The 17075-nt window shown below is 41.1% G+C and overlaps 1 protein-coding gene across 1 annotated transcript in view; it reads left to right on the top strand.

Annotated features, from left to right (window-relative positions):
* The first annotated feature begins 3096 nt into the window (after positions 1-3096).
* zcchc4 (zinc finger, CCHC domain containing 4) overlaps positions 3097-17075 on the top strand; it is a 129252-nt gene continuing 115273 nt past the window's right edge. The window contains exons 1-4 of the mRNA XM_037682083.1: positions 3097-3277; positions 12363-12481; positions 12573-12655; positions 12723-12995. Coding sequence (XP_037538011.1) covers positions 3190-3277; positions 12363-12481; positions 12573-12655; positions 12723-12995 — 563 coding nt within the window. The 5' untranslated portion in view covers positions 3097-3189. The remainder of the gene's footprint in view (positions 3278-12362; positions 12482-12572; positions 12656-12722; positions 12996-17075) is intronic.

The following is a 17075-nucleotide window of genomic DNA, read 5'->3' on the forward strand; positions in this document are numbered from 1 at the left end:
TTGTTTGTCTGTTTATTTTGCTTTGTTTTGTGTTTTGAATGTCCATAGGACCAGATTTAACTTTTTTAGATTTTTCTACCTGGATTATTGAGCATCACGTTAAAAGTTACAAATGTTTTCTTTGATGCCTGTTTCTTTTCCAAATATAGAATTGTGTGTGAATGACAGGGATTAACTTAAAACACTTTGTAGAACGGTGCTTTACGAAGTTCAGTCCATTTATTTATATCACTTTACTGGCAAATCTGCCTCATTCAATATGGCTGACGATCTGACGTACCGCTGCCACGGGCCAACCCCTATCCATACGCCCCAGCCCAGAGCCCTGTAAAGAGAGAGTTGCGACACTCTTTGAACTCGCCGATACGCGGTCACGTGGTTCATGCAGCTCCCCATAGTTCCAAACAGTTCATCGCTGTCAGTCAGTTTGAGCGGCTGCTGGCGCAACATAACACAAAAATCGACTTTTCTTACTTTACCTGACGTCTTTCAGTAATTATTGAGCAGTAACGAACTGATTACTTAACTGATTACTGATTATTTCACAGACTATGCATTTTATCAAAGCATTTTTAGAAGCAGCTGATACATTTATCATTAAATTTTAGAAGGAAACGAGACTGCAAACACATATTTGTTAGAAAAATAATGTATATGCAATACAGTGATCAATATAGCCATGTCAGTGTTTTATAACGTTAAAAAAAGATCAGAGTAACACCTGTTATAAAGCTGTTTCTGATGTTCGCTGCATGAGAATGCTCCACCTTGTCCTCCATGCAGCATCAGATCTGCTCCAGCTTACCTCAGATCATCTGGATGAATTCTTGATTTCTATAGAAGATGTTAATTCAACCTTTATTTAAACAGGTTCGTCCCATTGAGCCTTGAGGACTCATTTACAAGAGAGACCTGAATATAATTGTTGTATTTGTCATTTTTTATGGCAACCAAGTACCTGATAACTGAGTTGATTGTGCTTGTAGCCTGACAACTATTGTAAAACTGTAATTCATTGATTAAAATGTTAATTTAAATGAAACTGTTTCTAGTTAAAATCACAACAGATGACAAAATAAGTGTTAACTGTGCAAAAATAAATTTCCAAACAATTTATTATAAAATATGTAAAATGTAAAGCAAGCTTTAATAAAGTACTTTTACTACTATTTATACTGTTTATTAATGACATCATCTCAAGTCAGCAGGAGCACCATCATCATCATCACAACAACACAAAGTGAGAGCTGTAAATTTAATCTGCACAAACATTTTCAATCAGGGCTCAAAATGTTTAACTGTCAAAGAAATGTGCAAGAAAATAAACTGATGTCACTCTACAGACACATTTAGAGAGAGGACAGTTCACAGAGACACAGTGAGGACGTGTGAGACTGAAGGAGGTTCAACCATTTGTTCATGGACCAGAACCAGATGAGAAGAACAGCAGAACTTCCACTGCATGTTGATCCACTGACCAGTGATCTGACCAGTGATCTGACCAGTGATCACATATGTTGTTCTAAATTAAACTTTGGTACGAACAATGTTAAATAAGACATGTCATATTTTTATTGAACAATAATCTTCATTCTAACAGTGACGTTGTAATTTCAGAGACTGAGGAAGAAACAGAAATGAGGCGAGTGAGATGAGGGACAGATGAAAATGTGTCCTCAGAGGACGGGGACATGTCAGGATCTGATGATCCAGGACCAACAGGACCAGGAGGATGGATCAACAGGACCAGGAGGATGGATCAACAGGACCAGGAGGATGGATCAACAGGACCAGGAGGATGGATCAACAGGCAGTCAGGGAACAGAGATGAACAACCTGAGGAACAATTAGAACACAAAAACATACATAAGCAGGACAGAAGAAACTCACAGACAAGAAAATTAACTCAGTCCTGTGAAGAAAAATGTTAATGGAAAATAAATTGACATATTTTTACAAAAGATCAGATGAAGACAACTGGCATGAAGAAGAACTTCCAGCTCCATCTCAATGTACCTGTGATAGTTTAATAAGTGTTTTGTTACTGTCCTACAGTTTATTGATGCTGATTTATTCTTGTAATAATTCTTATTTCTTGTTCTGTCTTGAAAGAGTGTCATCTCAACTTGACCCATGATTACCAAACACTAAACTAATAATATAAAACTAATGTAAATGAACAGTCCTGCAGTAAATACCAACTTTGTGAAGGTTATGGTGTTAAAGTAATCTTATTCAAACATCTTGATTCAGCTGTTAATGTTTAATAGAAGACAGAAAATGAGATCTTGTACCTTTGTGATACTTTGAATGCAACATTCAGTTCATGAAGTCATTCTCCTCTGGTTCACCTGGAAAACATGAAAACATTGACTCATCTCCACAATCACGTTTTTCTTTAATGATAATGTCACAATTTATGCTGCAGTCTTTGACAAATGATCTATAACTTGAACTAAATTACATCAGTCTTGTTGTCATGTTGTCATCATTCTTTGTTAAATCAGGTCTCTCTATTAAATGAGTCCTCGAGGCTCAATGGGATTTACTGTAGAAATAAAGGTTGAATGAATCTCTCAGGAAAAAAGACCAAATATTTTCTAGTTGAGTTCAGTAACTGGAATTACCATAAATTTAAAAAAGACCACCTTTCAAAATGTAAGCAGTAATAGATATTTTAAAACGCTGAATTAGAAATAAACCCGTTTAAACCATCATGTTGCAGAGCAGCTGCAGTTAAAACACAACTAGTAATTTAACATGTTTCATTAACTAAAACTGGCGACATGAAGTATTAATGTTGATAAACTGTGGTACAGAACAGTCAGATAACGCTTCACAATGGCAAAAAAGTGTCGTATTTGCATCAACTTACCGGGAAAACACGGAGAATGAACTACGTTCAATGCTGAACCCGCTGCTGTTTGGAACTCTTTGCCGCTTCATGACCCACGTGACTTCCGCATTCCATTCTTTCTATGGGAGTCTATGGGAGTGTCGCAACTCTCTCTTTACAGGGCTCTGCCCCAGCCCATAGGATGCGTTCAAGTTGCACACACTCATGGGAAATGTAGTGTGATGGAACTACGTCTCTACGTAAAATTTGCGCGACAGGACCAAGCATGGTTCCTGTGTTGTCATGTGTTGAAACTTTAATTTGAGACGTATAATCAGTGTAATCTTTGAGCTATGGATTTGACCGAGTCAAACTCGGACAGTCTTCGTGTAGAAGTTATTCTCTCAGATGGCGGTAAACCGGCGCCATGTTGTCCACACGGTGAGTACACCAAACTGCGTTCAATAGTCCTTTATTCGGTCATTGCTTGGCTTTTAAATGTATATAACCACACAAGATATTTTAGTTAATAACTAATGTTGAGTGAGTATTGTGTTTAGATACATTCGGTTTAATAGTTTATCTTAAAATCAGTTGTTGTAGGCAAGGAGTTTACCAAAAACAGCATTTACCGAGACGTCATAAAGTGTTTCATGTTAAAGTTCTCCTCTGACTCTCAGTACCTAGTCTGGTCCAGCCAGGTCTAAATGATCTTACACAGGATTCAGACTCTTCAGAGACGCATGATGTATTAAAGCAGATGTTTACATACTGTCAAACTAAATCTTTCCTGTTTTAAGTCACTCAGGATTCTCATCTGTCAAATGTCTAATTAAGAAGAGAAAGAGGTTTTTCGAGTTGTTGGCATCATTGTCTTTAAGCTGCCTGACGTGGCTCAGATGTTTGGGCTTCCTTCCACAAATTTCTCACTAGTTTGATGTAGTTTTGTGCCGTTCCTCCTGACAGACCTGCTGGACCTGAGTCAGGTTTGTAGTCCTCTTACTGCTCACTGATTTAAAGTGACCTGGTTTTTAAAATTAAATCTGGGAACATTTCCAGCTCAGAGACAAAAAATAATTTAATGATAATTAATCAAGATTAAATTAAAAAACGGGGACAGTTATGGTTTCATTTATTTTTACATATTTATTCATGTTTAAACAATAAAAATCAAATTCAGCACAGGAATGTGTCTCTCCTCACATTTCCCAAGAGTAATACAACAAATAAACAATAGTAGTAACAATGGTGTCAGAAACATTTGTAATCCCTGACGCATCCATACACTTCTACGCTGATGACACAGTTGTTTATTGTCGAGCTAAAACAGTTCCCAAGGCTCTCCAGCTTTTGCAATCCACCTTTGACATCAACTAGTCAGATTTGTTCCGTCTCAAACTTGTCCTAAACGCCGACAAAACAAAAAGGATGATTTTTTTTTCAAACAGGAAGTCGGTCCCAGCAGTTCTTCCTCCGATTTTATCCTCTAATGGTGTCCCCATTGAGTTTGTTGATTCCTATAAATATTTGGGTATCTTCGTCGACTCGTCTTTTAAGCTCCATGTGGAAAACTTGGTAAAGAAAGTGAAAGTTAAACTGGATTTCTTTTTTCAGAAACAAATCCTGTCCAACTCTGAATGCTAGTAAACACCTTGTATCTGTGACCTTCCTTCCCTCCATTGATTACGGTGACATTATTTACATGAACGCTCCTACAAGAACCCTGCAGATGTTGGATGCTGTCTATCATGGTGCACTAAGATTCATAACTGGCTGTGATTATCGTACCCATCACTGCACCCTGTATTCACTGGTTAACTGGACATCATTAACTTCACGCAGACTCTCTCACTGGTACATTTTCATCTTTAAATCACTTCTTGGTCTGCTGCCTTCATACATCTCCTCCTACATGTCTCTGTGTGAGTGCAGCTACAGCATGCGCTCTCAGGACATTATTACCTGCAGTGTTCCCTCAGTGAGGACTGAACTAGGCAAAAGGGCCTTCTCCTACTCCGCTCTTGTTTCCTGGAATATCTTACAAAAAGATTTGAAGCTCTCGACCATGACCTCTCTAAGTGGCTTTAAGAATCTGTTAAGTTCCTGGCAAGAACCAATGCAGACATGTTCCTGTTTTTAGTTTCCTACATTGCCTTACATTCAAGCTGTTTTTTTTGCCACTTTTTCCTTTTGACTGTCCTTTTGGTTGCCATTTTATTTAAATTTGTTTAAAACAATCTGTATGCCTCTTTTATGATTGTCTATTGTTGTCATCACTCTTTGTTAAAAATTCAGGTCTCCGTTGTAAATGAGTCCCCGAGGCTCAATGGGATTAACCTGTATAAATAAAGGTTGAATGAATGAATTATGTGGGGGGGGGGGGGGGGCACCTGGGTGGGGGGGGTTGGTGGCAGGGTGGATACCATTTCATTGTGGGTGTTAAGGGCCTTGCTCAAGGGCCCAGAGTGGGGCAAGTGAGGTGGAGGCAGGTGTGGGTGTTTCACCTTTCCCACCCACATTTTGATGTTGTCAGTACAGGGAGTTGAACCAGTGACCTTCTGATCACAGGCCCACCTTTAACCTCTGCACCACCACTCCCCACAGATTATAGTAAAGTGAGATACTTTAAATATAAGAAATAAGACACAATTTAGTAATATGTTACCTATTCTTTTCATCTTGTCACTCAAAAATCTGCCTCTAATTAGTTTTGTCCACTGATGAAATGCCCCAAATTCTATATTTAGCAAAAAACTATATTTATTTGGCGCTCCGAGCTCAAATGCAGATTTAAGCAGATGATGATCTCTCCCTCCTCATTATTTTCTGTTCAGTTCTTGCGTCATTCAGTTTCTGTCAATGAGGAACTTTCCTACGTCCAAACTAAGTAAACAAACACACCTCAGACCTATTTTATTTACCTGGACGCAGCTGACAACACTAGAAACATTTCCTACCACGAAACAAACGTGTATCACAGCTAGGATCAGCCCAGTTCAAACAAAATAAATCGGTGCACACATCACAGGAGAGCTGCCCATCGGTGGTGACAAGCTTGCACTGACGTGCTGCTCTTCTTCGTTTTTAAAGGCGACACGCTCGACTCTTCTTCTTCAAACAGTCTGTAATAACAGCAGCACGACCAGCTACAGTAATTGCTGTTGTTGCGCGCAACATACCGGTATTCATGTTTTTTATCCAGCTACTTTAATAACCGTCTGCACTGGGGACATTTCCGGGGGACAGCTTTGGCTGGGGACGACAGGTTGTGTCCTATATGGGGACTGTCCCCGGAATTCGGGGACGTCTGGTCACCCTACACTAATTTATTATGGGATTGAGACCAGGGCCTTTTTATGGCCACTTCAAAACCTAGACTTTGTTGTCCTTAAACCATTTTATAACTACCGTATTTTCCGGCGTATAAGTCACAACTTTTTGCATACATTTGCAAGTCCTGCGACTTATACACCGACGTGCCTAATGTTTTTTTCCCTGTATTTATAACCCAATTTTGAGCTGAGATCTGATGATTTCATTCATTCTGACATGAAAAATTTCAAACATTACCATTTTCAGCCTCTAGAGGGCCCCCAAACATTATGGCAAGCCAAGTGTCTCATTAATAGGTAAAAGTGGCTATTAATGAGACACTTGGCTTGCCATAGAAAGCCACATTCGTCTCGCTCCTGAACTCCTGGAGCAAATATCAAATCAGCTGCATTTCGCCGCGTTGCCCAGGCAAAATGCAGCTGATTTGACCATTAAAGTGCATTTATTAAGGAAAAGTTAAACTGAGACACACCTTTACTATAATGTCAAGCAAACAAATAATTGTTTTTGGGTGATAATTTTGTTAAATTATTGGTAAAGTCCTCCCATGTAAGCTCCCGCGGCCGCCGTTTTGGCAGCCTATCGATTGTGGCATAACACCTGCCCACATTTCCGGTTTGTTAGCGGTGACGCATAATAGATGCAACTTGTATGGCAAAGCAATGTATTTATGTTTTTTTTGCACATTATTAGACATATTTGGATTGATGTGATTTATACGGGGCAGTGTTTCCCCTAGTTAGCTTGCCATGGCGGGGTGCTCATCTCATCCATGATTTTTGCTGTTGGGGGTGACGGAGACATGTCTGAGCGCAGCTTGTACTAACAGGTTTTAAGCGGGGGCGGGGGTGCGTTCATCATGAGGGAAGAGGCAGTGTGAGTGCTGCCTTGGGCTTTTTAGCTAGAGAGCCTGTATTTTGCGCCGCTACCTTAGTGATATGTCAGTGCTGGGTGGGGGTGGAAGGGGCAAGTTCAGTTTGGTAGGCGGAGTGCTCAGTTCTGTTGAAGGGGTGGGGCACCCCGCCTGTTTAATGGTAGGGGAAACACTGCGGGGTGTAACTTGTACAGCAGAAAGTACGGTAATCTGGCTGTATATTGAGGGTCTTTATCCATTTGAAGACCCATTTGTGTCCAAGCTTTAACTTCCTGACTAATGTTTTGAGATACTGCTTCAAAATTTCAACATAATCTCTTTTCATTGTGACTTAATTTGCTTTGTGAAGTGCGTCAGTCCCTCTTGCACTGAAACAGCCACACAGCATGATGCTGCCACCCGGTACTTCACATTTAGGTAGGTCCAACCAAGCATCCATTTTCTTCTAAAAATAACATTGGCCAAACAGCTCAATGACGGCTTCATCAGACCAGAGGACCGACTTCAAAACCTGAAGGTCTTTGTCCCTGTGTGCTTTGGCAAACAATAATCTGTCTTTTTTTGTTGCTTTTGGATAAATGACTTTGTTCTTGTTTCACATGGTTCTTTACTTTTGTTTTGGGGTTGATACTCAGATTTTTTCACTGTAAGCTGTTCATCTTGGGAACACAGAACTGTCTCCTTCTATTGAGGTATAACATGATGTTCTTATGATGTTTATACATTTGTAAACAGAACAACTGAAAAAAACTTCAGAAATTGAAAAATTACCCATGGATGAAGTGAAACAGAGTTGTGGAGGTCGACAGTTCTCTTCCAGATATCTTTGCTGATATCTTTAGTAGAGTTCGACCGATATGGAAATTTTGGTTATCATTGATATTGATATTGGGACGGGACGGCTGAGTGCCATTATAACCAATATGATGGCTGGACATTCTTGAACTTTGTCCACCCCCAAGAATCTAAGTACAGATACTTTTAAACATGTTTTAACATTTGTTACAAATATGATAATGTGTTCACCTTTTTGAAATACTTTTGTTGTCAAAAGTACAGTTCTTACATACAAACTGCAAAATAACATTAATAATGTAACATTCTTTTTACTTCTCTAAGAACATCCTTGGTGAAGTAGTCTCACAATACATACTACCACGAGCTTGACATCTGTAAAAATAAAAGGAGTAAGACAATTATATACATATTAAAAATCACTGTCTGAGCAAACCCTGACTATTGTATTCACACACACATACACACACAGACATTTTGGGGTAATTGCATGATTTGTGTCCATACTAGGAGATGTCTGTGCTTTTGGAGGGGCTATCTGTCCGATCTCCTGCACAGTATCACCCATTCACGCTCCCTTCATTCTTCCTCTTCTATCCACCTCAACGTGCCTCTCATCCACCTCAGCACTATGGGACACCAAGCCTTTTCTCACTTTGCTCCCCATAGTTCTAGAATTGCGCCGCTCAGGGTGGCTGCATGTTTGAGTAGCTCTGTTACATTCATTATGAGTTGTTGCTTATGAAGATTTTAATTCCTCTTTTTCTGGATATAAATCGCTTTTTTCAGATGTTTATTTACTCTGATGTCGGATGATATGCAGCTGGAAGGATTCTTACTGAAACCTTTGTACTTTGGGGCATTTGTTATGATGTGTAACCATAACAACAAGATGTTTTTGTAACAACCAGGAGCAGCTGATTAACATTTCAAAAGCTCAAATACCTCAACTACAGCCCGAAATGAGTTGAAAAGGAGGCGCAGTGGACGAATTCCTATCAACCTGGCAGCGGTGCTCGAGTACTTGACCGCCGAGATCCTGGAGCTGGTGGGAAACTTGGCTTGTGACAACAGGAGGACAGGGATCTTCTCCGGCACCTTCAGCTGTCTGTCTGTGGCAACGAGGAACTCGGCAGACTGCTGGGAGGAGTGACCATCGCTCAGGGAGGAATTCTACCCGACATTTGAGCGGTCCTGCTGGACCAAGAGGCCCGCCGGATCTGACAGCAAGCTGGATCTGGGTGGATGGATCTGTGGCCAGATTTTTGGGATTTGCTGCAGGAGGTCCTTCCTACTATCAGCTATCAGCATCTAACAACTCTTGAATGGAACCAGGATGATAAGTTATGACAACACTTAATTTCCCCCTGGAATTAATAAAGTATATTTGAATGGAATTTTGAATTGAACTTTGGAACGCTCTTCCCCCAGACATCCGTAATACTGACTCCCTTCTGACCTTCAAATCACAACTCAAAACTCATTTCAAGTTAGACACCACTCTGAGCAGCAGGACCACACTTTCCACAGAACAACTGTGTCAACTCTTGAAACTGTGCCTGCAGTCAACCTACTTCACATATGGGGAGCAATATTATAGGCAGAAACATGGGTGTGCTATGGGGTCTCCAGTTTCTCCTATTGTGGCCGACCTGTACATGGAGGAGGTAGAAAAGAGAGCCTTGACGTCCTTTGCAGGGACACCACCAAGGCATTGGTTCAGGTATGTTGATGACACCTGGGTTAAAATTAAATCTCAGGTAGTCCAACATTTTACTGACCACATCAACTCTGTGGATAAATACATCAAGTTCACACGAGAAGATGTAAAAAAAAAATGGCAGGTTGGCTTTCTTGGACTTTGAGGTTTCAGTCTCTGATAGAGGACATTTGCAAACTGAGGTGTACCACAAACCCACCCACACAGACCAGTATTTGCAGTTTGACTCCCATCACCCTTTGGAGCACAAGTTAGGAGTCATCAGGACTCTGTACCACAGAGCAGACAGCGTCCCCACTAACTCAGGAGCCAGGCAGAAGGAGAAATCCCACACAAGACAGGCTCTAGAGCAATGTGGATATCCTAACTGGGCCTTCCTGAAAGCAGAGAAGAAACCCAAACAGGACTCCAGTCAGCCAACAGGTGAAAAGGAGGAACCCAGACCCAGACCAGTGGTCATTCCATATGTTGAGGGAGCATCAGAGAAACTGAGACGTTTATTTTCTAAACAAAACGTCCCAGTGGCTTTTAAACCCCAAAATACATTACGGCAAAGACTGGTTCATCCCAAAGAGCCAGTCCCCCAGCACAAACAGAGTAATATTGTGTATGCTGTTCAGTGTCAGGAGGGCTGTGATCAGTCTTACATCGGGGAAACTAAACAGCCACTGGCCAAAAGGATGGCCCAGCACAGAAGATCAACATCATCAGGCCAGGACTCTGCGGTCTACACTCATCTCCAGGCCAGCGGTCACTCTTTCAGGGATGAAGATGTTCACATCCTGGACAGAGAGGAACGATGGTTTGAGGGAGGAGTAAAGGAGGCCATCTTTGTGAAAAGAAATCGTCCATCGTTAAACAGGGGTGGAGGCCTCCGGGTTCAACTGTCCCCCTCTTACAATGCTGTGATTGCTAGTATCACTCAGCCCTCTGTGAACAGTAAACAGCCATCAGTGTGCTAATGATCCATTGTTAGGCTGATGGTCCTTCTTGAGCATGTGAGCAGCTGGTTTTGGTTGTCAGCAGAAAACTGGTTGATCCACTCTGAGAAGGTGCTATTTAAGAGATTGAGCTGAAAACAGCTCCTCAGACTGAGGAAGTCTTTCGGATGAAAGATGAAACGTTTCTACAATTTTCTTGTTTTGTTTTGTTTTGTTTTTTTGAATCCCCGTAGGACCAGATTTAACTTTTTTAGATTTTTCTACCTGGATTATTGAGCATGCATCAGGACATCTCAATTTAGCCATCTCACTTTAATTTCTTGTTATTTTCTTCGTGGTTTAGTGTTTTATAGCCATTTTGTATTGTTTTATTTTGTGTTTTTAATGTTGTGAAGTGTCCTTGGGTGTCTTGAAAGGCACTAACAAATAAAATGCATTATTATTATTATTATTTTTATTATTAAGCATCAGGCCCACCAATACCTAATCCCACACTACTAAGTTTGCAAATGGTGCACTGGTCATAAAAACAATCTTACTAACGTGCGCGTTCATATTTTCTATCCTCCACTATTCACCATAAAGTTATTGTATTATATAAAATATAAATTAAACAAAAAAACACCCTTCCTTGTTCATTGTTTAAACAGTCAGTCACGTATGGTGAAGGTCTAGTAGTTGGTGTCGACCGCAGCAGGGGAGTTTTTTTTTCTTTGCAGCAAAGTAGATTTCAGACAAACAATGAGGACAACAAAGATAACATTACTAACATTGCACCAAAGTTCATCCTCATTAATCCAGGTATAAATCCAACAATGTTCAGTCAGGTCATCTGAACGGTTTCTTTTGTTGCTGAGACAGTGGAGAGGGCGGCCAGCTCATTACCAGCGAACTGTTTTTTTCCACTTTGGTAGTGGGATTCAGAGTTTGTGGGATTCAATTTGGTTTGGTGGCTCCTCATATTGAAGAAGTCTTTTGGATGAAGGACAAAACATCTCAGCAACAAATTAAACCATCCTGATGACCTGACTGAACATATTTGGGTTACTAACACTGATATATTTTACCTCTACTTTAGATTTATTGTTCTGGATAAAGTTGTACAAGGCAATAGCCTATGCTAGGTTATCTAAAGGTTAGCTTGCTAACTTGAGAGGTATGTAGCTAAGGACGAGCGGGTTGGATGATTGAAGAGAATTTATTATTGTTCTATCCATTATCGTATTTTTTTCCCCGCTTCTTCCATTTTGGTTCACGGGGGTCGCCGGTGCCCATGTCCACATGTCCAGCAATCACTGTGCGAGGGGTGGGGTACACCCTGGACAGGTTGCAAGTCTTTTAACTACCACTGATTTTTTTTATTTTATTTTACACATCAGTTAAAATAAACTTACCATGCTCTATTCAGCTAAATATGCTACAGTATTGGTCCCTGCTTGTCTCTCTTGAATGTGAAACCTGTGAACGGCCATGACTTGAAAGTAGTATTCATGCGCCCTCTGCTGGAGACATTGTGCAATTACAGCAGGTTCCAGTATTTTGGTATCAATATGTGTATGTTTAGTATGTGCCTCCTAACCACTCAGATGCTTTCAACCAACCAATTAAAAGTTTCCAAAGCCATGGCATAATCACCGTAGTTTAAATCTTAGTGTATTTAAACTTGTAGTTTTAATACAAGTTATGTAAAAAATGTATTTGAGCATTAGTCAAATAGAAAATCATTTGTAAATCCTAACTGCCCTCAAACAGGAAAGGTTTAGTTTGATTTAAAGTCAGAGAGAAGCAAATAGGTAAAATGTTTTTATACAGTGCATGTAAACATCTGGTTTCAGCTGTGGCACATGTTTCCCGTTTCACCAGGTCCAACTTTACTCTTTGAGAAGATAGGCAAAGGAGGGAGCAGAGGGAGGCGGTTTTATGCCTGTTCAGCCTGTCGAGACAGGAAAGACTGCAGCTTTTTTCAGTGGGAAGACGAAAAGGTCACTCCTCCTGACTATTAGTCTTTTTCGGCTGAACATCTCACATTTGTAAAAATGTATGTAACAAATGGTTTAATTTATTCACCTAAAGGTGTCAGAGGCCCGTCTGCTGGCACGAGAGGTGAAGAACCAGTCCAAGAGGCTGCCCTTCACTCAGCAGGAGTACCGTAGGAGGTGAGAGGTCCACCGTCTCTGCTGAGCAACATCTGACTCTCTGTGAAACCTCTGCTCTGTCCCTCAGGCTGGAGACATTTATCTCACTTCCTCTGGATCAGAAGAAGTTCTGTGAGGATTGTCAGACTCTGCTCCTGCCAGAGGAGCACGAAGCCCACTCCCCTCACAGAACCTCAGCTGTCACCGCAGCCCAGCTCAGGAGGCCCAGTGTCCTGCTGCGTCCTCTGGACAACAAGAAGAGCAACGCCCAGTACCTGTTCTCCGATCGCAGCGCTCTCTTCCTGCTGGATGCCTTAACCAGCCTGGGATACAGCAAGGCTGTGTGCGTGGGCACGCCCAGGTGAGGTCCATCACAGACCGTTAAGAAAGGCGACCAAATCACAAACTCTCTTATTAACTGTCTGACAATGTGTCCTATAAGATTAGTTATTTCATGTTGTGTCTGAGAACATAAATTATTCTGTGTATCGAGGTGCCCACACTTTCTCAGCATGGAGCTCCAAGTCAAAGTGATCTACCTGCTATAAGGCCCCGTTTACACTAGAGGTTGAATCAACTAAGTCGATTCTAGGACATCTCGCGACTTTTTGAAATTCACGGCGACTAATCGCAGTCAGTGATTGTGTCACATGATCAGCGCCGGCTGCTGGCTATAAAACCGATTCTTCCGAGCAGATGGAAGGCGAGGAGCAGGCCAAGTCTTCCCAAACAGGTAGAAATTCATCAACAGTGTGGAAATATTTCACTTAAGATTATGCTGTTTTTAGTTTCATTTTATTCAATTCACAGTGGGATCCCGCCTGTCTCCTGTTTTTATTTTTATTTTATTTAATCTACTAAATAAAATAAAAACGGGTGCGCTCCACCAGAGAATCCACCACCACCACCGCTGCGGTGGTTTATTTTATTTAGTGGATTAAATCAAATAAAACTAACTTTTGCAGCTTAATAATTTTAATAATAATAGTTTTCCTGTGACTTATTTGCAGAATGATAAATGGTAGGAGCATGACTATACGCTCCCAATGTTTTGTTGTTATTTTTTTTGTAAATAATAAATGACGTTTTTTTTGGCATTTTTTTTATCTTTATTTTTAGCATCTTGAGTTTCTATGACGTCATCAACTAATCAAAGTCGACTCGACTATTATCATGTTAATGTCGACTTTAAAAAATATGTAGTTGTTCATCCCCTACTTTACACAGAAGAACATCTGGAAACTTTAGTGTTTTTTCAGTGTTTATTGGGGATGATAAACAAAAAATTATCGGGTTTACATGAAAATGCTGTAGCTTCTATGTCAGTCGGGTTGCCAGATAAGAAATGATGAACTATAGTGGCTTTAAAATGACAGTATTTTGACCTAAACTGTCATATGTTCTGACTAAAGATATTCTAAGATGATGTGTGCGTTGTATTTGTTGAACATGTTCACAGAAAAGGAGGAGGTAAATAAGACATATAAAATTTATCTGGCAACCCTGATACTGGGCTCAGCTGCATTCATTTAGTCCAAACTGTTGAATACACCAACGTCTCTTTGGAGCCTAGATTTTATCAGTTTTGCTCCTACATATTGAAAAAGAGTGAACAGCACAAAAACACTCTGCTCTCTGCCATTTATTATAACTGTTATTTATTATAACTGTTGCTATTTATTATAACTGTTGTTATTTATTATAACTGTTATTTATTATAAATGTTGTTATTTATTATAACTGTTGTTATTTATTATAACTGTTATTTATTATAACTGTTATTTATTATAACGGTTGTTATTTATTATAACTGTTGTTAGTGCAGAAAAATTTGGACTGCAGCCGCCTGTAGTGCACATGTACAGCACTTGGAGCATTTCACACCTCCATGGGCGTTCCCTTGAATATCTCCACTCTGACCTGGATTCAGAAACCTTCAGTTTCAGAGAGAATGAGGCTGTTGTCTGTAAATGAACAGCCGAACGTTTCATGTTGTGTAAACGGGGCCTCAGTCTGACTGTCCTGTCTGTCAATCCAGAGACAAATTTCACAGATGGATGATCGGCTGACGTCTGTTTTTTTAATGTCATGCCATCGACCCATAATACTTTTGCGATCGACCTGTAGATTACGATCGACGTATTGGGCACCCCTGCTGTAGATGATTGGATCAGTTTTGCTTTAATTCCTGCTGATCTACATCTTTCTTCCCACTCCTTTTTGTCCCCCGTCACGGAGCGGCCACCTGTCCGTGTTGTGATCATGATGGCATGAAAAATTAGTGAAGTACTGACATCTGACATCTATGGTGTGTGGCCACATATAGGGGTAAGAAAGGTCCATTCATCCATCCATTATCTTTACCCGCTTCTTCCATTTGGGGTCACGGGGGTCGCCGGTGCGAGGGGCGGGGTACACCCCGGACAGATCGCAAGTCCATCACAGGGACACATAGAGACAAACAACCATTCACACTCTCACTCACACCTAGGGACAATTTAGAGTTACCAATCAGCCTAACATTCATGTTTTTGGTCTGTGGGAGGAAACCGGAGTACCCGGAGAAAACCCATGCATGCACAGAGAGAACATGCAAACTCCACCCGGAAAGATCCCTGGACTGGGATTTGAACCAGGGACCTGCTCACTGAGAGGCAGCAGCTCTACCAGTTGCACCACCGTGCAGCCCGTAGGAAAGTTCATTATCAAAAATTGGGTTGCCATCAACCAAGATGGCCACCACCACTGTACAAATATGTAAACTAACCACTCGATCACTTGAAGAACTATGCTTACTAGTTTTTATATTAAAAAGTCTAGTTTCTTCAAATCATCAGGGTGGCTGAAGATGAATCTCTGAGGGCCAAACTGTCTCCGTCTCAGAGTTCGATTCAGAATCTTGGTTCAAGTGCCTTATTATTACTAATAACTCAGAAATACCATCTGGTGTATCATGGTATGTATTATTACCATTAAACTGCTGCAGAGTTCCTGTTTGCTCCACATGTTGACTGCAGGGAAACATTTGAGAGTCAAATGTCAATAAGGTCAATAAGAATGGAGCTGAGATGGAAATTTGACGATGAGGTTAATGTGACAAATGTTAAAGCTCTCTGTTGGGCTGAAGACACATGTTTACCACAAACACATCTGGACATACATTTTTGTTGACGTAATAAATAGTTATTGTTTCCAAACCATTCACACTGTTGAGAGCCGTTATTGCTCCATTTGTTTTTCAGTACGTAACTCGTTCAGCAAGTTTCGTACTCTTTCAATAATTTATACCCTGCCTGGCCCAAAAAGGTCACTGGCTGGTTTTAACTACCGTACGGTTTCTGGTCTACAAGCTGCTACTTTTTTTCACAGGTTTTGAATCCTGTGGCTTATACAATGCTGGAGCTAATTTATTTATTTATTTATATATATTTTTTAACAGGATAACGAGCTTTCTTCCACCAAAATCATTAGCCTCGTCACACCCGAGCGCTCACATAGCTGCCCACTAAACGTCTCTCTTGAGGGGTGGGTCCTCATGGCTCAATAGCTATGTTTACTTTTGCATGAATGACTGCTTCAATGCGGCGTGGTATGGAGGCAATCAGCCTGTGGCACTGCTGAGGTGTTATGGAGGCCCAGGATGCTTCGATAGCGGCCTTAAGCTCATCCAGAGTGTTGGGTCTTGCGTCTCTCAACTTTCTCTTCACAATATCCCACAGGTTCTCTATGGGGTTCAGGTCAGGAGAGTTGGCAGGCCAATTGAGCACAGTAATACCATGGTCAGTAAACCATTTACCAGTGGTTTTGGCACTGTGAGCAGGTGCCAGGTCGTGCTGAAAAATGAAATCTTCATCTCCATAAAGCTTTTCAGCAGATGGAAGCATGAAGTGCTCCAAAATCTCCTGATAGCTAGCTGCATTGACCCTGCCCTTGATAAAACACAGTGGACCAACACTAGCAGATGACATGACACCCCAGTGACTGTCGAAACTTGACACTGGACCTCAAGCAATGTGAATTCTGTGTCTCCTCTCTTCCTCCAGACTCTGGGACCTTGATTTCTAAAGGAAATGCAAAATTTACTGTAATCAGAGAACATAACTTTGGACCACTCAGCAGCAGTCCCAGGCGAGATGCTTCTGACGCAGTCTCTTGTTCAAAAGTGGCTTGACCTGGGGCATGCGGCACCTGTAGCCCATTTCCTGCACACGCCTGTGCATGGTGGCTGTGGATGTTTCTACTCCAGACTCAGTCCACTGCTTCCACAGGTCCCCCAAGGTCTGGAATCGGCCCTTCTCCACAATCCTCCTCAGGGTCCGGTCATCTCTTCTCGTTGTGCAGTGTTTTCTGCCACACTTTTCCCTTCCCACAGACTTCCCACTGAGGTGCCTTGATACAGCACTCTGGGAACAGCCTATTAGTTCAGCAATTTCTTTCTGTG

Source organism: Nematolebias whitei, chromosome 1 (genome assembly GCF_014905685.2).
Source record: "Nematolebias whitei isolate Nwh7 chromosome 1, NemWhi1, whole genome shotgun sequence".
NCBI classification, from domain to species: Eukaryota; Metazoa; Chordata; class Actinopteri; order Cyprinodontiformes; family Rivulidae; genus Nematolebias; species Nematolebias whitei.